This window comes from Somniosus microcephalus, chromosome 5 (genome assembly GCF_052327205.1).
Source record: "Somniosus microcephalus isolate GS21.2 chromosome 5, FLI_Smic_1.0, whole genome shotgun sequence".
In the NCBI taxonomy this organism is placed as follows: domain Eukaryota; kingdom Metazoa; phylum Chordata; class Chondrichthyes; order Squaliformes; family Somniosidae; genus Somniosus; species Somniosus microcephalus.
Window position 1 is genome coordinate 29654165 of NC_140991.1, and position 21950 is coordinate 29676114.

Sequence of the window (21950 nt, forward strand, 5' to 3'; positions counted from 1 at the left end):
AGGTGCAAATCACACCATACCGTAGCTTTGTATATTGTATTTAAGATGTGGTGTTCCCGTCAAGGTTCTACACTAGTTCAAAGTATGTCCATTTTAAGCTTTAAAAAAAAATATATGAAGTTTCCCTGCATTGCCCCTCCTTTTGGTGGCTCTCTCTGGACCAAATGCCATTCTAAGCCAAGAACCGCAAATGATCAGCCTAGTCCCAAGCTTCTGCCAACACTGGTCTGAAGGCCCCCTAAGGTGTTTCCCTCTTGGTCTCTGCGCTCCTCCAATTCTGGCCTCTTGTGTGTCCCCAATTTTCATCGCTCCATTACTGGCAGACGTGCCTTCAGCTGCCTAGGACCTAAACGCTGGAATTCCCTCCCCAAACCTCTCAGCTGCTCTCCCCTCCTTTGAAACATTCCTTAAAACCTACCTCTTTGTTCAAGCTTTTGGTCACCTGTCCTAATATCTCCTTATGTGGCTCGGTGTCACAGTCTGTTTGATAACGCTCCTATGAAGTGCCTTGAATTGTTTTACGACATTAAAGGCGTTGTATAAATGTAAGTTGTGTTGTTGGTAAGCACCTGTGCTTTCTTTTAGGAGCTTGCTGTGATTGAGACGGGGAAATCGCCATTAGGCTTAAATTCGCTGGAGTTTAGAAGAATGAGAGGGGATCTCATCGAAACTTATAAAATTCTAACAGGACTGGACAGACTGGATGCAGGAAGGATGTTCCCGATGGCGGGGGAGTACAGAACCAGGGGTCACAGTCTAAGGATAAGGGGTAAGCCATTTAGGACTGAGATGAGGAGGAATTTCTTCACTCAGAGAGTGGTGAACCTGTGGAATTCTCTGCCACAGAGGGCAGTTGAGGCCAATTCATTAAATATATTCAAGAAGGAGTTAGATATATTTCTTAAGGTTAAAGGGATCAAGGGATATGGGGAGAAAGCAGGGACAGGGTACTGAATCTGGATGATCAGCCATGATCGCATTGAATGGCGGAGCAGGCTCGAGGGGCCGAATGGCCGACTCCTGCTCCTATCTTCTGTTTCTATGCCATGCAGAGAACTGCAGATCCCAAGCCTCTGTGCACTTAGTATTGAAACCCTTTCAGCTCCATCTCATTCAAGTGAAAACACTTCAACCAAAAAAATTCAATAGTACCAACATACTGAACATGACCAAACAGCTGCCCAGACCCTCAAAAATTAAAACAAAACTTACTTGCAATGAAGTGTCAAATACAACAAGCTTTGAACTGGTGGGGACGATGTCATAGCACTTGTGGGATTTCATAAACCTCATATAAATATCACTGTCAGACTCTTCAGCTGTTAAAAGAAAAGGGAGAAAGAAAGGTTACAGCATGGAAAGGACATTCAGTCAGCATCTGCACAGCATGACAGGCTACATTATGAACAAAAATAACCTTGAGCCCAACAGACAATAACCTGTTCTCCCCTTGTCACAAAGCCTAATTTGTTTCAAACATGAATTCTTTCCCTACCCACTGGGGATGAGGGTAACGATACTACAGCACTGTTTGTCGAAGCAGACAGATCTGAAAAATCTAATGTACTACAGGAAACTCTCGATTTACCGGCACCTAAATAACCAGAAATCTGTGTTAACCGGCAAAATTCAGGAGTAGGTTCAGGTTAAGTTTTAATTCATATTAGTGGCTGTTCCTGGATCTTGTGGCCGGGTTCCTGCACCTGTTGCTAAGCAACAGGGACGCTTGGATCTTGTGGTCGGGTTCCTGCACCTGTTGCTAAGCAACAGGGAAGCCTGGATTTGTTGCTGTGTACGGAGCTCTCGTACCTTTTACTATACCTCTCGGTAATCCGGACTTTTTGATAAACCGGCACCACGCCGGTCCCGTTGGTGCCAGATAAAAGAGTTTCCTGTAATAGTGAAATTGGTGTGATTTTATTCTTTCAGCCCTCTCTTTCCTGCCCTGAAGATGTTGATATATGCTTGATTATAGTTTCACAGGTGCCAGCTGCCATCCAGCACCTCGCTCATTCCAAAGATGCAAGCCTCCAATGAGGAGACCACTTGACTAGGGGGCGGAGGGCAGGGGGAGAAAAGGTGCGGAGGGAGAACCATTCCATGCAGGTCACGGAATAGAGATCAGCAGTAGGAATCCCCTCCGAATTTTCCTCTACCTAACCCAGAGTCATGGAGGCCAACAGTTGCTCTCTCCTTTGGGTGCAGAGCGGGTTTGGACCTAGTAACCTCACGGTCTGTACAGCCAAATATCAGACAAGACAGGTTGCATTTACCCACTAAGGCATCAGGGGAACTTTAACTTTTCATCGCGGTATTGCACTCCATCCTTCGGATGAGACGTTAAGCCGAGGCCCCGTCTGCTCTCTCAGGTGGACGCAAAAGATCCCACGGCACTACTTTGAAGAAGAGCAGGGGAGTTCTCCCTGGTGTCCTGACCAATATTTATCCCTCAACCAACATAAGAAAAACAGATTATCTGGTCATCATCACACTGCTGTTTGTGGGACCATGCTGTATGCAAGTTAGCTTCAGCGTTTCCTACATTACAGCAGAGACTACACTTCAAAAGTACTTGACTGGCTGTGAAGTGCTTTGGGAGGTCCCGAGGTTGTGAATGGCGCTATATAAATGTCCTCCCCTGCTGGAGACGTGCCCCAATCGAGGTGGGAGACGGGAGTCAAGACTGAGACATACTCGACAGCCTTACACTCGAAGGTCGAGCCGCTTGGATGAAATATCGGACAGCAGCCAAGTGCCTATGAAACTTTAAATCGAGCATGAGTCAGCACTCTCAGGAGAAACGATCATCCGTCAACTCCAGAGACACGTAGAATGGTTCCAAATTGGGCTCACAAAATAAATTAATATCCAAAGCTTTAGGCAGGACACACACATTGAGATACCTGCTGCTGAGAAATTACAAATTTGAATGATTCCTATCCCCACAAGAGCTGTGAAACACACTTCTTTCGGTGGGAGTCGGGGGAGGATTGACTGAACAGGAAGTCAATTTCTCAAGTGCGTTTCTACAACATACTGATCTCTCTTGATAATTTTTTTGATCTGCCATTCCAAGAACTTGCTTTTGTTGACTGCATGCACGGGATTCCAAATAAACCAAATCACTGCCCCCTTTGCTCCACCTGCACAGAATTACTGATCATATTTAATACAACAGTCAAGCACGGAAAGCAAGTGAATTAATGCAACTAGAAATCCACCCACTGTCAAGACGCCGACTCTTCCCCCTCCCACCCGAACAGACAGCACATTTTGGAAATCAATCACTGCTATTCAGGCATTTTCTTTCACTTAGATCGATGCTGCTGAATGAACAATTAATTTGGGACGCAACAGCAAAATACTGCGGATGCGGGAAATCTGAAATAACAACAGAGCGTGCTGGAAACCCTCAGCAGGTCGGGCAGCATCCGTGGAGAGAGAAACAGAGCCAACGTTTCGCGGGTCGATGACCACGCCTCAGAATTAATTTGGGATGTCGTGCAAACATTTTCAAACCAGCTACTTTTAATCCTCTGTGCCCACAGAATTCCAGAACAAGATGTAGTGGCAAACCAGCTGTGTGTTTAAAAGCGAGGGCTAAACTGCAACACATTGTACAGTAAAATACATGTGTGATTGTAAAATATTAAAAAACGCAGCGGAAAAAATATTTTGCGCACAGAATTTGTTTTATTCTGATTAAGTAGGCTTCTGTCATTTAGTAGGCTTCTGTCATTTAGATTTAATTGAAATATTCAATTCACACACAGACACAAAAAACCCCCCCACATTTTCAATTAAAATGAAAAATTGAATCGAAAGTTAACTTTTCGTTTTAGGCCTGCCAATGGAATGCAAAATGTGTTCAATTTCAAAGGCAAATGGTGTGTTGGCCTTCGTAGCGAGAGGGTTTGAGTACAGGAACAAGGATGTCTTGCTGCAGTTGTACAGGGCCTTGGTGAGACCACATCTTGAGTATTGTGTGCAGTTTTGGTTGCCTTATCTGAGGAAGGATGTTCTTGCCGTGGAAGGAGTGCAGCGAAGATTCACCAGGCTGATACCTGGGATGGCAGGAATGACGTATGAAGAGAGATTGGGTCGATTGGGCTTGTACTCGCTGGAGTTTAGAAGAATGAGAGGGGATCTCATTGAAACTGATAAAATTCTAACAGGACTAGACAGACTAGATGCAGGAAGGATGTTCCCGATGGCGGGGAGTCCAGAACCAGGGGTCACAGTCTAAGGATAAGGGGTAAGCCATTTAGGACAGAGATGAGGAGGAATTTCTTCACCCAGAGTGTGGTGAACCTGTGGAATTCTCTACCACACAAGGCAATAGAGGCCAATTCATTAAATATATTGAAGAAGGAGTTAGATATATTTCTTAAGGCTAAAGGGATCAAGGTATATGGGGAGAAAGCAGGGACAGGGTACTGAATTTGGATGATCAGCCATGATCGCATTGAATGGCGGAGCAGGCTCGAGGCGCCGAATGGCCTACTCCTGCTCCTATCTTCTATGTTTCTATGTTTAACCTAACATGACCGAGCTAAGCCGAAAAACTGTTGATTTTTTTTTTTTTTTTTTAAAGAGAATAAATCCAGCCATCCACTAATCCACCCTTCCAAAATGAAGCACTGTACGTGCAGCAAAACAGGCGTCAGGCTTTTGAATGAGAGCATTTTTTGACAAATGTTTGGTTGCAATGCTTTCGACTGGGGGACTAACTCGAGCTAATGATTACCCTGGCACTCTACAAAGTCTGCTCAATGTGGTATTTCTGAATCTTAATTTTTTTCTTCAAAATATACACTTCATAAAGACTGCAGCTTCCAGCTCACACCTCATTACTTAATCATCTGCTTTGGTTTCACAGCTTCAGGGGGCAGAAGGAAAAGGCCCCATCTGAGCAAACCACACAATTAGTCTTTTTATCCATCAATGGTTACACTGTACATAATCACATCCTTTCCTTCCAATTAAAATTCACAGTTCTTGCTCAAACATTGCTGATCGCTAGCAACAGGGCACAGCAACTACCAACAGAACATACGCAACACTGAAAGTCAAACAGATGAACAGCAGTGAATGCAAGCCCTTCTGATGTACAGCAAGCACCAGTGCCACAGGTATATATTAACCAAAAACCCCAGAAAAAGAGGGAAATTGTAGCTTAAACTGTATTAAAAATGTAACGATTGATCACCCCAAGCGACACAGATTCAGCAAATTGTCTTTATGAACATGAATGGGCGAGGGGGGGAACATATTGAACATTATTAATAACAACAATAATGCCTTGTAAATTAATCCCATTTCCCCCCTTATAACATCTGGCGGCAGGTTGCAAGCTGCTGACACTCTACACGTCTGTAACCTGAGTGAATGAGCAGGACAGGAACGTGCGGTGCGGGAACGCGCCAGACATATAGGACAAGAACACGCTGGACAGGAATCTGTGGGGCAGGAATGCGCAGGACAGGAATGTGTAGGACAGCAATGCGCAGGACATGTAGGACAGGAATAAGCAGGACAGCAATGCGCAGGACATGCAGGACAGGAATACGCAGGACAGCAATGCACAGGACATGCAGGACAGGAATACGCAGGACAGCAATGCGCAGGACATGCAGTACAGCAATACGCAGGACAGCAATGCGCAGGACATGCAGGACAGCAATGCGTGGGACATGCAGGACAGCAATGCGCGGGACCGCAATGCGCAGGACATGCAGGACCGCAATGCGCAGGACAGGAATAAGCAGGACATGTAGGACAGGAATACACAGGACAGCAATGCGCAGGATATGCAGGACAGGAATACGCAGCACAGCAATGCGCAGGACAGGAATACGCAGCACAGCAATGCGCAGGACAAGAATACGCAGCACAGCAATGCGCAGGACATGTTTGACAGAAATATGCAGGACAGCAATGCGCAGGACAGGCATACGCAGGACAGCAATGCACAGGACATGCAGGACAGGCATACGCAGGACAGCAATGCATAGGATATGCAGGACAGGAATACGCAGCACAGCAATGCGCAGGGCAGCAATGCGCAGCGCAGGACATGCAGGACAGCACTGCGCAGGACATGCAGGACAGCAATGCGCAGGACATGCAGGGCAGCATTGCGCAGGACATGCAGGACAGCATTGGAGCATACGTGATGCTGAGAGGCTCGTGGATAGCACGTTTAGCGAGTTGTTCACGCCTCAGGGTAGGGCAGCACAGGGGGTGACCATCAGGCGGAGCAACAAAGGCAGGCAGGTAGTGCAGGGAACCCCTGCGGACATCCCCCTTTCAAACAAGTATACCGCTTTGGATACTGTTGAGGGGGATGACTCACCAGGGGAAGGCAGCAGCAGCCAACTTCCTGGCACTGGCGGTGCTCCTGCTGCCCAGGAAGGGGGGAAAAAGAGTGGGAGAGCAATAGTGGTAGGGGATTCTATAGTAAGGGGAACAGATAGGCGTTTCTGTGGCCATAGACGTGAATCCAGGATGGTTTGTTGCCTCCCTGGTGCCAGGGTCAAGGATGTCACTGAGCGGCTGCAGGGCATTCTGGAGGGGGAGGGTGAACAGCCAGTGGTCGTGGTCCACATTGGTACCAACGACATAGGTAAAAAGAGGGATGGGGTCCTGCAGCAAGAATTTAGGGGGCTAGGTGAAGGATTAAAGAGCAGGACCTCAAGGGTTGTAATCTCTGGATTACTCCCGGTGCCACGTGCTAGTAAGTATAGGAATAGGAAGATAGAACAGATGAATGCGTGGCTAAAGGGATGGTGCAGGGGGGAGGGCTTTAGTTTCCTGGATCACTGGATCTGCTTCTGGGAAAGGTGGGACTTGTACAAGTCGGACGGTTTACACCTGAACCAGAGGGGAACCAATATCCTTGCGGGGGGGTTTGCTAGCACTGCTGGGGGGGGTTTAAACTAACTTGGCAGGGGGATGGGGTACAGAGTGGAGCTATAGTAGGGGGTGATTTACAGCCAAATACAGAGGGAAAAACAAGTCAGCTGGGAAGGCAAAGCAAATATGTGAAGGCAAAAGAGAATATGGCAGGGCTGGAAGGCATTTATTTTAATGCAAGGAGTCTTGCAAATAAGGTGGATGAACTGAAGTTGTTGTTGAACACATGGGAGTACGATATTGTTGCTATCACGGAGACATGGTTGAGGGAGGGTCAGGAGTGGCAGCTCAATATTCCGGAGTATAGAATCTTCAGGCGAGACAGAGGGGGGTGCAAAAGGGGAGGGGGTGTTGCAATATTAATTAAGGAGTCAATTACTGCTGTAAGGAGGGATGATATATTAGCAGGTTCCTCTAATGAGGCCATATGGGTAGAACTTAAAAACAAAAAAGGGGGCAAGCACTTTGCTGGGAGTGTACTATAGGCCCCCAAACAGTCAGGGGGAGATAGAGGAACAGATATGTAGGCAAATCTCAGAAAAGTGCGAAAATAATAGGGTAATAATAGTGGGGGATTTCAACTTCCCCAATATAAATTGGGATAGTCAGAGTGTGAAAGGCTTAGAGGGTGCAGAATTCTTAAAGTGCATCCAGGAGAGCTTTTTGAGCCAACATGTAGAAAGTCCTACAAGAGAGGGGGCGGTACTGGACCTAATTCTGGGGAATGTAGCCGGGCAAGTGGTGGAAGTGTCAGTAGGAGAGCATTTTGGCGACAGTGACCACAATTCGGTGAGATTTAAGGTGGTCATGGAAAAAGACAAAGATGGCCCGGAAATAAGGGTTCTAAATTGGGGGAAGGCCGATTTTAATATGATAAGGCAGGATCTGGCCAAATTGGACTGGGAGCAGCTACTTATAGGAAAATCCGCATCAAAACAGTGGGAGACTTTCAGAAGGGAAATAGAGAGAGTACAACGCCAACATGTTCCTGTAAAGGTCAAGGGTGGGACCAACAAGCAAAGGGAACCTTGGATGACAAGGGATATACAAAAATGCATTAGAAATAAAAGGGGGGCTTTTGGCAGTTACAAAAGACTAAAGACGGAAGAAGCCCTAGAGGAGTATAAAAAATGCAGGGGCATACTTAAAAAAAGAAATTAGGAGGGCGAGGAGGGGCCATGAAATAACACTGGCGAGCAAAATCCTAAGATGTTTTATAAGTATATTAAGGGCAAGAGGATAACCAGGGAAAGGGTAGGGCCCATTAGGGACCAAAGTGGCAATCTGTGTGTAGAGCCAGATGATGTAGGCGGGGTTTTAAATGAATTTTTTGCATCTGTGTTCACTATGGAGAAAGACGATGCAGACATAGAAATCGGGCAAGGGGGCTGTGACATACTTGAGCATATTAGCATCGAGAGGGAGGAGGTGCTAGCGGTTTTAGCAGGCCAAAAAGTGGATAAATCCCCAGGCCCGGACGAGATGTATCCCAGGCTGCTGTGGGAGGCAAAGGAGGAGATTGCAGGGGCTCTGACACAAATTTTCAGAACCTCTCTGGCCACAGGGGATGTACCAGAGGACTGGAGAACAGCTAACGTAGTACCATTATTCAAGAAGGGTAGCAGGGATAAACCAGGGAATTACAGGCCAGTGAGCCTAACATCTGTGGTAGGGAAATTATTGGAAAAAATTCTGAGGGACAAAATTAGTCTCCACTTGGAGAGGCAAGGATTAATCGGGGATAGTCAGCATGGCTTTGTCAAGGGTAAATCATGTCTGACAAATCTGATTGAATTTTTCGAGGGGGTGACTAGGGGGGTGGATGAGGGAAATGCTGTGGATGTGGTTTACATGGACTTCAGTAAAGCTTTTGACAAAGTCCCGCATAGGAGACTGGTCAAGAAGGTAAGAGCCCATGGGATCCAGGGTGCCTTGGCGCGTTGGATCCTAAACTGGCTGAGTGGCAGGAGGCAGAGGGTGATGGTCGAAGGTTGCTTTTGTGACTGGAAGCCTGTGTCCAGTGGGGTACCTCAGGGATCGGTGCTGGGTCCCTTGTTGTTTGTGATCTACATAAATAATTTGGATGAGAATGTAAAAGGTATGATCAGTAAGTTCGCAGATGACACGAAAATTGGTTGGGTGGTAAATTGTGAGGAGGAAAGCCTCAGGCTACAGGACGATATAAACGGGTTGGTCAGATGGGCGGAAAAGTGGCAAATGGAATTTAACCCTGAAAAGTGCGAGGTGATGCATTTTGGACGGACAAATAAGGCAAGGGAATACACAATGAGTGGTAGGACCCTAGGAAGTACAGAGGGTCAGAGGGACCTTGGTGTACATGTACATAGATCCCTGAAGGCAGCGGAACAGGTAGATAATGTGGTTAAAAAGGCATATGGGATACTTGCCTTCATTAGCCGAGGCATAGAATATAAGAGCAGGGAGGTTATGATGGAGCTGTACAAAACGCTGGTGAGGCCACAGCTGGAGTACTGTGTGCAGTTCTGGTCGCCTCACTATAGGAAGGATGTGATTGCTTTGGAGAGGGTGCAGAGAAGATTCACCAGGATGTTACCTGGGATGGAGCGCCTCAGCTATGAAGAGAGGCTGGACAGGCTGGGGTTGTTTTCCTTGGAGCAAAGAAGGCTGAGGGGGGACCTGATTGAGGTGTACAAAATGATGAGGGGCATAGATAGGGTAGATAAAGAGGAACTTTTCCCCTTAGTAGGGGGGTCAATAACAAGGGGGCATAGATTCAGGGTAAGGGGCAGGAGATTTAGAGGGGATTTGAGGAGGAACTTTTTCACCCAGAGGGTGGTTGGAATGTGGAACTCAATGCCTGAAAGGGTGGTAGAGGCAGGAACCCTCACAACATTCAAGAAGCATTTGGATGAGCACTTGAAATGCCATTGCATACAAGGCTATGGACCAAATGCTGGAAAATGGGATTAGACTGGACAGGGATGGATGGGCGGCGCAGACACGATGGGCCGAAGGGCCTCTTTCTGTGCTGTAAAACTCTATGACTCTATGAGGACATGCAGGACAGCATTGCGCAGGACATGCAGGACAGCATTGCGCAGGACATGCAGGACAGCATTGCGCAGGACATGCAGGACAGCAATGCGCAGGACATGCAGGACAGGAATGCGCAGGACAGGAATGCGCAGGACATGCAGGACAGGAATACGCAGGACAGCAATGCGCAGGACATGCAGGACAGCGACGCGCAGGACAGGAACGCGCAGGACATACAAGACAGCAATGTGCAGGACAGAAACACGCAGGACATGTAGGACGGCAATGAGTACTCACCTTCATCCTCGAGCTCCAGTTTCTCCAGCATGCCTTCCACTGAGCCTTGGACCTGAGGAGACAACAGCAACAGAGGAAGGAGGAGGGCAGAAACAGAAGAGAAGATTAAAATTAATAGATTATCTCTGTATCTCTCTATATATATCTATATCTATATATATTGTGTGTGTGAGGAGGTTGGCTCCGCTGGCCCGGGCCTCACTCACTCACTGCGATCAGCCGGCGCTCGACTCGCTCGGTCTGAGTCCGGGGTCAGCAACGGGCCGTCGGAGCCGCCCACCCTCCCGGAATAGGGCGGGGGGGAGAAAATACATCCCCCACACAGCCCGCAGACAAGCTGGTTTATCAGCGGCTCGTCCTTATTTAATTAACTTTTCCGCCTCCGGCCTTCATTCCCCTCCCCCTTTTGTATCTGTAGACGTTGCGAAAGGAAACACGAAGGATATTGAGCTCGCAAACCCCCCCTCACCACAAGGCCGATACTGGAAGAGTCGGATTTGCTGCAGTCAGAATGTGAACGAGAGCTGACCTGAGGCTGAAGCACTCAGTGCAATAGAGAGACAGCACAGGGCACAGCAACTCAGTGCATTCACAGCACAGGGCACAGCAACTCAGTGCATTCACAGCACAGGCACTGGGCACAGCAACTCAGTGCATTCACAGCACAGGCACTGGGCGCAGCAACTCAGTGCATTCACAGCACAGGCACTGGGCACAGCAACTCAGTGCATTCACAGAGACAGCACAGGCACTGGGCACTACAACTCAGTGCATTCACAGCACAGGCACTGCAACTCAGTGCACTCACAGCACAGGCACTGGGCACTGCAACTCAGTGCATTCACAGCACAGGCACTGGGCACAGCAACTCCGTGCATTCACAGCACAGGCACTGGGCACAGCAACTCAGTGCATTCACAGGCACTGGGCACTGCAACTCTGCATTCACAGTACAGGCACTGGGCACTGCAACTCAGTGCATTCACAGCACAGGCACTGGGCACTGCAACTCAGTGCATTCACAGAGACAGCACAGGCACTGGGCACAGCAACTCAGTGCATTCACAGCACAGGCACTGGGCACTGAGTGCACTCACAGACACAGCACAGGCACTGGGCACTGTAACTCAGTGCAATACAGAGACAGCACAGCAACTCAGTGCATTCACAGCACAGGCACTGGGCACTGCAACTCAGTGCAATACAGAGACAGCACAGGCACTGGGCACAGCAACTCAGTGCATTCACAGAGACAGCACAGGCACTGGGCACAGCAACTCAGTGCATTCACACTGACAGCACAGGCACTGGGCACTGCAACTCAGTGCATTCACAGTGACAGCACAGGCACTGGGCACTGCAACTCAGTGCATTCACAGTGACAGCACAGGCACTGGGCACTGCAACTCAGTGCATTCACAGTGACAGCACAGGCACTGGGCACAGCAACTCAGTGCATTCACAGAGACAGCACAGGCACTGAGTGCACTTAGGGCACAGCAAAGCACAGGCACTCACTGTATTACAGAGACGGCACACTCTCTGAGCTATACACATGCCAGCACTGCATTAGACATGCATAGATATACATACAGGCACTGCATTTAGGATTGCGCACATTGCATTACAATATATATATATATATATACACACACACACACACACACACACACAGTATTAAATATTAGCTATACGCTTACAAAATCCTGGAGCTCCCTAACAGCACTGTGGGAGTATTTTCACCACACGGACTGCTGCGGTTCAAGAAGGTGGCTCACCACCACCTTCTCGAGGGCAATTAGGGATGGGCAATAAATGCTGGCCTTGCCAGCGACGCCCACATCCCATAAACGAATAAAAAAAATTACACACTGTTAGATATACACATACAAGCACTGTATTAGGCATGCAGAGATATACATACATAGGAACAAGAGAAGGCCATTGAGCCCATTCTGCCATTCAATGAGATCATGGCTGATCTGCGACCTAACTCCATATACCGACCTTTTGCCCCATATCCCTTAATATAGTTAGTTAACAAAAAGCTATCAATCTCAGATTTAAAATTAACAATTGATCTAGCATCAATTGCCATTTGCAGAAGAGAGTTCCAAACTTCTACCACCCTGTGTGTGTAGAAGTGTTTCCTAATTTCACTCTTGAAAGGTCTGGCTCTAATTTTTAGACTATGCCCCCTAGTCCTAGACTCCCCAACCAACGGAAATAGTTTCTCTCTATCTACCCTATCTGTTCCCCTTAATATCTTGAAAACTTCGATCAGATCACCCCTACAGGCACTGCATTTAGGAATGTACACATTGCATTACATATATGATATATATACACAATATATACATTATTATACATATTATATATATATATACTGTATTAGATATATAGAGATATATTACACACTATTAGCTATACACATACAAACACTGCAATAGGCATCCATAGATATACAAAAAGGCACTGCATTACTTTATTTTAATTTGTTCTTTGGATAGGGCTGCGGGATTCTCCTGGAGTCTCCGGGAATTAAAGATTTGTCTCCTGGACACTGCCGCAAGCAACCCAGGAGAAAAATCATAGGGATATTTTAAGAAATGGTGTTTTTTTTTCATTTGCTACTTATAAAAATATTGGAGGTGGGGAAAAAAATGCTCTTTGGGAATCATCCAATCAGGTAATGAAGAGTGTGTTGGCTTTCCAACTGGCGTGGAAAGGTGGTTCTCCACAAGGATGGACATGTTGGACGACCAATGGCAGGAGCGTGGGGACAAAGCGATTGGAGATAGGAGGTCATATGATGAAACCTCCAGGAGGACATCTAACCAGAGTTGGCAACCCTTGATGTGCGTGACACTGGCAAGGTATTATTACCCATCCTTAGTTGCCCTGAGAGCATTGAGTCAACCACATAGGTAGGTTGTTACTCATGCTAGCCCACAAATTATCCAATCTATTGATGTCAATTTTACAACTTGCCACGGTGGGATTTAAACTCACGACCTCTAGGTTACTCGTCGCATACCATAAGCAATAGGTTACAACAGCCTGAATGCATATGGCCATTGTATTTAAGTATATACACATACACCGCATTATGTATTATGAGAGAGACATACTGAATTTGATATTCATACATACACTATACTTAAGGTATATATACACGAGATATAAACACACACTTTGTATATATCACACAAGGTATTAGGTATATATGCACATTGCATTAAATATATACATATACTGTATTATGTATGTACGGTGTTTATGGGATGGTTTCCTGGACCAATATGTTGAGGAACCAACCAGAGATCAGGCCATCTTAGACTGGGTATTATGTAATGAGAAAGGATTAATTAGCAATCTTGTTGTACGAGGCCCCTTGGGTCGGAGCGATCATAATATGATCGAATTCTTCATGAAGATGGAGAATGAAGTAGTTGACTCAGAGACTGGGGTCCTCAATTTAAATAAAGGAAACTACGATGGTCTGAGGCGCGAGTTGGGTAGGATTGATTGGGGAATGTCACTCAAAGGGTTGACGGTGGATAGGCAATGGCAAACATTCAAAGACCGCATGGATGAACTACAGAATTTGTTCATCCCAGTTTGGCATAAAAATAAAACAAAAAAGGTGACTCAACCGTGGTTAACAAGGGAAATTAGGGATAGCATAAGATCCAAGGAGAGGACATATAAATTGGCCAGAAAAAGCAATAATCCTGAGGATTGGGAGCAGTTTAGGATTCAACAAAGGAGGACAAAGGGATTAATTAAGAAGGGGAAAATAGAATGAGAGTAAGCTTGCAAGGAACATAAAAGCTTTTATAGATATGTGAAGAGAAAAGGATTGGTGAAGTCAAGCATAGGTCCCTTGCAGTCAGAATCAGGGGAATTTATAATGGGGAACAAAGAAATAGCAGACCAACTAAATACATATTTTGGTTCTGTCTTCACAAAGGAGGACTCAAATAACCTCCCAGGGATGCCGGGAAACATAGGGTCTGATGAAAGGGCGGAACTGAAAGAAATCAGTATTTGTAGGGAAATGCTGTTAGGGAAATTGATGGGACTGAAGGCCGATAAATCCCCAGGGCCTGATAATCTACATCCTAGGGTACTTAAGGAAGTGGCCCTAGAAATAGTAGATGCATTGCTGATCATCTTCCAACATTCGATGGAATCTGGAACAGTACCCATGGATTGGAGGGTAGCTAATGTTACCCCACTATTCAAAAAAGGTGGTAGAGAGAAAACGGGGAATTATAGACCGGTAAGCCTGACATCGGTAGTGGGGAAAATGCTAGAGTCCATTATAAAAGATGTAATAGCAGAGCACTTGGAAAACAGTGACAGGATCGGACAAAGTCAACATGGATTCACAAAAGGTAAATCATGCTTGACTAATCTACTGGAATTTTTTGAGGATGTAACTGGTAAAATAGATAAGGGAAAACCAGTGGATGTGGTGTATCTGGACTTTCAGAAGGTCTTCGATAAGGTCCCGCATAAGAGATTAGCGTGTAAAGTTAAGGCACATGGGATTGGGGGCAAGGTATTGACTTGGATAGAGAACTGGTTGGCAGAGAGGAAGCAAAGAGTTGGAATAAACGGGTCTTTTTCCGAATGGCAGGCAGTGACTAGTGGGGTACCGCAGGGATCGGTCCTTCGACCCCAGCTATTCACAATACATATAAATGATCTGGACAAGGGAACTAGATGTAATATCTCCAAATTTGCAGACGACACAAAGCTGGGTGGGCGTGTGTGCTGTGAGGAGGATGTCAAGAAACTCCAGGATGATTTGGACATGTTGGGTGATTGGGCAGAAACATGGCAGATGCAATATAACGTGGATAAATGTGAGGTTATCCACTTTGGTGGCAAAAACAGGAAGGCAGATTATTACCTAAATGGCAATAGATTGGGATAAGGGGAAGTGCAACGAGACCTGGGTGTCCTTGTGCACCAGTCGCTGAAGGGAAGCATGCAGGTGCAGCAGGCGGTTAAGAAAGCAAATGGTATGTTGGCCTTTGTAGCGAGAGGGTTTGAGTACAGGAACAAGGATGTCTTGCTGCAGTTGTACAGGGCCTTGGTGAGACCACATCTTGAGTATTGTGTGCAGTTTTGGTCGCCTTATCTGAGGAAGGATGTTTCTCGACATGGAAGGAGTTCAGTGAAGATTCACCAGGCTGATACCTGGGATGGCAGGAATGACGTATGAGGAGAGATTGGGTCAATTGGACTTGTACTCGCTGGAGTTTAGAAGAATGAGAGGTGATCTCATTGAAACTTATAAAATTCTGACAGGACTGGACAGACTAGGTGCAGGAAGGATGTTCCCGATGGTCGGGGAGTCCAGAACCAGGGGACACAGTCTAAGGATTAAGGGTAGGCCATTTACGACAGAAATGAGGAGGAATTTCTTCACCCAGAGAGTGGTAAACCTGTGGAACTCTCCACCACAGAAGGCGGTGGAGGCCAATTCATTAAATATATTCAAGAAGGAGTTGGATATATTTCTTAAGGCTAAAGGGGTCAAGGGGTATGGGGAGAAAGCAGGGACCGGGTACTGAATTTGGATGATCAGCCATGATCGCATTGAATGGCGGAGCAGGCTCGAGGGGTCGAATGGCCTACTCCTGCTCCTATCTTCTATGTTTCTATGTTAAACATGCTGTTAGATATACACACTGCATTGGAAATATACACACAATGCAACAGCTATTGAGAGAAAGCTGTTAGCACCTCAGTCACTATTGCATTTAATATGTACATACACTGATAGAGAGGTTCCTGCATTTCCATCACTGTACTGCATAAAGCATTATATATACTGTCTGAATTGGACAATGAGAGTGAGCTGCCACCTACTCAGTCACTGTACATTACACTGGAAAGAAAGACCTGCATTTATATAGCGCCTTTCACGACCACCAGATGTCTCAAAGCACTTTACAGCCAATTAAGTACTTTTGAAGTGTAGTCACTGTTGTGATGTCGGAAATGTGGCAGCCAATTTGCGCACAGCAAGCTCCCACAAACAGCACTGTGATAATGACCAGATAATCTGTTTCTGTTATGTTGGTTGAGGGATAAATATTGGCCAGGGCACCGGGATAACTCTCCCGCTCTTCTTCGAAATAGTGCCGCGGGATCTTTTATGTTCACCTGAGAGAGCAGACGGGGCCTCAGTTTAACGTCTCATCTGAAAGACGGCACACTCCCGACAGTGCAGGACTCCCTCAGCACTGCCCTGGAGTGTCAGCCTAGCTTTATGTGCTCAAGTCCTTGGAGTGGGACTTGAACCCACGACCTTCTGACTCCGAGGTGAGTGTGCTACCAACTGAGCCACGGCTGACACTGTATTTTATGTAATACCAGGATAGTAAGAGAGCTGCCTGCACCCAAATCAATGTAAAAGAAAAAAAAAAAGACTTGCATTTATATAGCGCCTTTCACAACCACCGGACGTCTCAAAGTGCTTTACAGCCAATTAAGTACTTTTGAAGTGTAGTCACTGTTATAAAGAAGGAAACGCGGCAGCCAGCTGCCTGTACCTCAGTACCATAGATAAAAGGTAAATTCACCACACTTCCAGTTCTATGATCAAATGGAGTGTAGGTCAGAAAATAGGTGCTATTGTTTGAGTCCCATCTCCAACTTACACTTCCTCCAAGCAAGGTATAACAGTGGAATTACTCTATGGTGCCATGCAAACTATACAATACACACACTACATAAATACACTCAGTCTTAAAGATCGGTGACCTTGCTCAGAGACATTGCACATCAAGTTTATTCTGCATATTTCAAAGCGTCAGTAATGTATCACTAATAGGAATGGGCAGCTTCTTTCAGGAAACCCTCTTGCAGATATACTGCACTATACGTCTCACAAGCACGTACTTTAAAGCAGTGTATTTACAGTCTCGTGTAATTAAATGAATACAGTAAGCTGGGTTGAATTTAAAGCTACAGGCTAGAGCCACCATAGCCCAAGACAGGTGCTTCCAACTCCCTGTAGCAGCCACAAGCAGTGGCAAGCACACAGACATCCACGCTCTGTAACTTCAACACTGCTGTCGCAAGCAACAAAATTCTGTGCCCACTTAAACACCTTCCCATGCCCCAAGAAAGAGCAGATGGCACACACTCAACCTTAAATGATCACAAGTTTCATTGCTCAGAATACCATCCAGTTATTGTCAAAGGTGCAATACTCCACCACTCTGATAAATCGCACGCAGACAAATTGGAGATGATGTTTATTATAAATAGGAACTGTGTCATCAAATGGCAGGTGCATTATTCAGGACTGACAGAAATGAGGATGAACACAAATAAAACTTTGATTTCATTGAATTTACACCCGGGGAAGCACAAAACAATCTCTATTTCCCCACCCTCTTGGAATCCCAGAATGTTACAGCACACAAACAGACCATTCGCGTCATTAGGTCTGCACCTGTCCTTTTCTCCACATGAGCCATCACAAAGTACAATCCCACTCCCTAAAGTCCACATCCTTTAATATTCCTGTTTATTAAGGAACTATCCAATTTTTTTATAAAATAATTTATGGATTCTGCTTCAAAATTATGAGAGGTTTCGATGGAACGAAATAACAACAGAAAATGCTGGAAACACTCAGAAGGTCAGACAGCATCCGTGGAAAGAGAGAAACAGAGTTAACGTTTCAGGTCTGTGACCCTTCGTCAGAACTGGAAAAAGTTGGAGATGGAACAGTGCAGTTGGAGATGAAGCAAGTGCAGGGGCAGCGAAAAGGGGGAGGGGAGGAAAGAACAAAAGGGAAGGCCTGTGATAGGATGGAAGGCAGGAGAGATTAAAAGACAAAAGGGATGATGGTGCAAGGCAAAAGGAGCTGGTAATGGGACAAGTTAAGAAACAAAAGATGACTCTAGATGAGGTGTAAATGGCAATGGCAGAATCATTAACAGCTGCCATGTGAGAGAAAATTAAATAAATAAAAAAAATAATGGCAGAGGTTATGGTCTGAAATTCTTGAACTCTATGTTGAGTCCAGAAGGCTGTAAAGTGCCTAATTGGAAGATGAGGTGCTGTTCCTCGAGCTTCCGTTGAGTTCCGTTGGAACAGTGTGAGAGGTCGAGGACGGAGAGGTCAGAGTGGGAGTGGAGCGGAGAATTAAAGTGGCAGGCGACCGGAAGCTCGGCGTCACACTTACGGACTGACAGAGGTGTTCCGCAAAGTGGTCGCCCAATCTGTGTTTGGTCTCCCCAATGTAGAGGAGACCACATCAAGAGCAGTGAATACAGTATACTAGATTGCAAGAAGTACAAGTAAATCGCTGCTTCACCTGGAAGGAGTGTTTGGGGCCCTGGACAGTGGGAAGGGGTGAGGTAAAAGGGCATGTGTTGCATCTTCTGCACTTGCACGGGAAGGTGGTATTGGGGGTGATAGAGGAGTGGACCAGTGTGTGGCAGAGGGAGCTGTCCCTTTGGAATGCTGAAAGGGGAGGTGAGGGGACGATGTGTTTGGTGGTGGGATCACGCTGGAGGTGGCGGAAATGGTGGAGGATGATCTGTTGAATGTGGAGGCTGGTGGGGTGAAAGGTGAGGACAAGAGGAACCCAATCGTGGTTCTGGGAGGTTTTGATAGCGCAATTAGGGAGAAACTATTGGCTCTGGCAAGTGGGTTGATAACCAGAGGTCATAAGAACATCAGAAACAGGAGCAGGAGTAGGCCATTTGGCCCCTCGAGCCTGCTCCGCCATTCAATAAGATCATGGCTGATCTGATCTTGGCCTCAACTCCACTTCCCTGCCCGCTCCCCATAACCCTTGACTCCCTTATCGTTCAAAAATCTGTCTATCTCCACCTTAAATATATTCAATGGCCCAGCCTCTGGGGAAGAGAATTCCAAAGATTCACGACCCTCTGAGAAAAGAAATTCCTCCTCATTTTCGATTTAAATGGGTGCCCCTTATTCTGAAATTATTTATTTTATATATATATATTAAAAGTCATAGATTTAAAATAATTGGCAAAAAAACTAGAGGGGAAATGAGGAGACATTTCTTCACACAAAGAATTGTTCAGATCTGGAACGCACTACCTGGAAGGGTGGCGGAATCAGATTCCATAAGAACTTGCAAAAGGCAATTGGACATGGGCTTGAAGAGGAATAATTTGCAAGATTATGGGGAGAAAGCTGGGGTGTGGGATGAAATTGGACCGCTCTTTCAAAGAGCTGGCACAGGCACGATGGGCCAAATGGCCTCCTTCTGTGCTGCCAGACTCTATGATCCTAACTGGTTGTGGCAGAGAATTCCAGATTCAAAACCGCCAAAGAACCAGACGTGAGATGAAGAGAATTTTTTTTACGCAGAGCAAAACAGAGTTCACGTTTCAGGTCGATGGCCTTTCGTCAGTGCTATAAGTCTCACAAACACATACTTTAAAAGCAGTGTATTTGCAGTCTGGGCTGAACTTAAAGCTACAGGCTAGAGCCACCACAAGCCAAGACAGATGCTTCTAACTCCGTGTAGCAGCAACAAGCTGTGGCAGCACATAGACATCTACGCTCTGTAACTTCAACACAACTCGAGTCAGTACAAAGAAGGTTCACTCGGTTAATCCTGGGGATGAGGGGATGGACATATGAGGAGAGGTTGAGTAGATTGGGACTCTACTCATTGGAGTTCATAGAAACATAGAAGATAGGAGCAGGAGTAGGCCATTCGGCACTTCGAGCCTGCTCCGCCATTCAACGAGATCATGGCTGATCATCCAAACCCTAGCACCCGGTCCCTACACCGACAGCCATCCCACCCAAGCCCTATCCCCGTAACCCCGTAACCCCACATATTTAATCCCCCCTAACACTAAGGGTCAATTTTTTATCATGGCCAATCAACCTAACCCGCACATCTTTGGACTGTGGGAGGAAACTGGAGCACCCAGAGGAAACCCACGCAAACACAGGGAGAATGTGCAAACTCCACACAGACAGTCACCCGAGGCCGGATTCGAACCCGGGTCCCTGGCGCTGTGAGGCAACAGTGCTAACCACCGTGCCACCGTTCAGAAGAATGAGAGGCGATCTTATTGAAACATAAAAGATTGTGAAGGGGTTGGATCGGGTGGATGCGGCGAGGATGTTCCCGATGATGGGTGAAACTAGAACTAGGGGGCATAGTCTTAGAATAAGGGGCTGCTCTTTCAAAACTGAGATGAGGAGGAACTACTTCACTCAGAGGGTGGTAGGTCCATGGAATATGCTGCCCCAAAAAGCTGTAGAAGCTACATCATTACATAAATTTAAAACAGAAATAGACAGTTTCCTAGAAGTAAAGGGAATTAAGGGTTACGGGGAGCGGGCAGGAATTTGGACATGAGTCTAGGTTCGGATCGGACATGGCCCTGTGGGTAGCGGAGCGGGCCCAGGGGCCGTGTAGCCTGATCTTGCTCCTATTTCGTGTGTCTAATTCTGTTAGATTCAGGAGATGGTTCTGTGATAGTAGATTGGCGGTTAGGATCAGATCAGCCATGATCTTATTGAATGGCGGAGCAGGCTCGAGGGGCCGATTGGCCTACTCCTGCTCCTATTTCTTATGTTCTTATGTTCTTCTTATGATGGAAGCCACTTCCAGAAAGGGTGGTGCAAACAGATTCAATAGTAACTTTCAACAGGGAATTTGATTATAGTTAATAAGAGCAGTCCCAACACACATCCCTGCGGAGCAGCACTCATCACATTTTCCCATTCCAAGAAACTTCCATTTGCCCTACAATTTATTTTCTTCCCTCCGACCATGTGGCCACTTTTCCCTTTATTCCATATTGTTGCATTTCCTTCATCTAGTCTGGTCATTGTCACATTGCTGTTTGTGGGAGCTTGCTGTGCGCAAATTGGCTGCCGCGTTTCCCACATTACAACAGTGACTACACTTCAAAAGTACTTCATTGGCTGTAAAGCGCTTTGGGATGTCCTGAGGTCATGAAAGGCGCTGTATAAATGCAGGTCTTTCTTCCTATCCTCTATTATTTCTTCAAGGAATTCGCCAAGGTTGCACAAGCACACCTTGCCATTTAGAAATCCAGCTAACTGGTCTTTTTAAAAGTATTCATTAAAATATACACAAAAACTTTTTGCCTTCTGTGTACCGGAAATCACAAAAGTTAAATACACTGATATACATCATGGAAAACATCACCTCCCCTAGATGGTGAAGGTAACTGCATTTAACATTAAGACAATATTCAACAGAGTCTGGCGCCAATGAGCCGTAGTAAAACTATCCCAAAAATATCTTCCCATCTAATTCGGCATGCTGCACATACGTGTCAGGACACCCAATATGGGCTGCATGGCACCTTGATAATTGGAACTTTTCACTTATTCTACCTTGGTTGCAGGGGAAAACAACCATAACAGCAGAAAGAGAAAAGACCCCAACAATTGTCCTCCAATTCAATGAGGAAGAAGTCCTACAAATCCTGCAAAGGGCGGCTATAGAAAGTGCTGGACCCTCCTGCCAGCCCTGCCAATGCCTACACAAGTGGCAGGAAGCGTCCAGACCAGCCTGTCCCTGAAGTCTCAGAAGTGGTAAAGCCTGAAGCTGGTCCACATCAGGACTCAACTGCCAGGGGCCGAGGGTCACTTCAAATCCAAGAGGATCTAGCAGCATCATGCAGTACTGCCACTGAGGTAGCATGTAAACAAAA

At 46.2% G+C, this 21950-nt stretch overlaps 1 protein-coding gene across 6 annotated transcripts in view; it reads right to left on the reverse strand.

The window, feature by feature from the left end:
- Positions 1-21950, reverse strand: part of LOC147116981 (5'-AMP-activated protein kinase subunit gamma-2-like) — a 564967-nt gene that overhangs the window by 114516 nt on the left and 428501 nt on the right. For all 6 annotated transcript variants that reach the window (XM_085987492.1, XM_085987491.1, XM_085987493.1 and 3 more), the window contains 2 exons: positions 10231-10282; positions 1213-1319 (listed from right to left, as the gene is read on the reverse strand). In XM_085987492.1, the coding sequence (XP_085843618.1) occupies positions 1213-1319; positions 10231-10282 (159 nt within the window). The remainder of the gene's footprint in view (positions 1-1212; positions 1320-10230; positions 10283-21950) is intronic.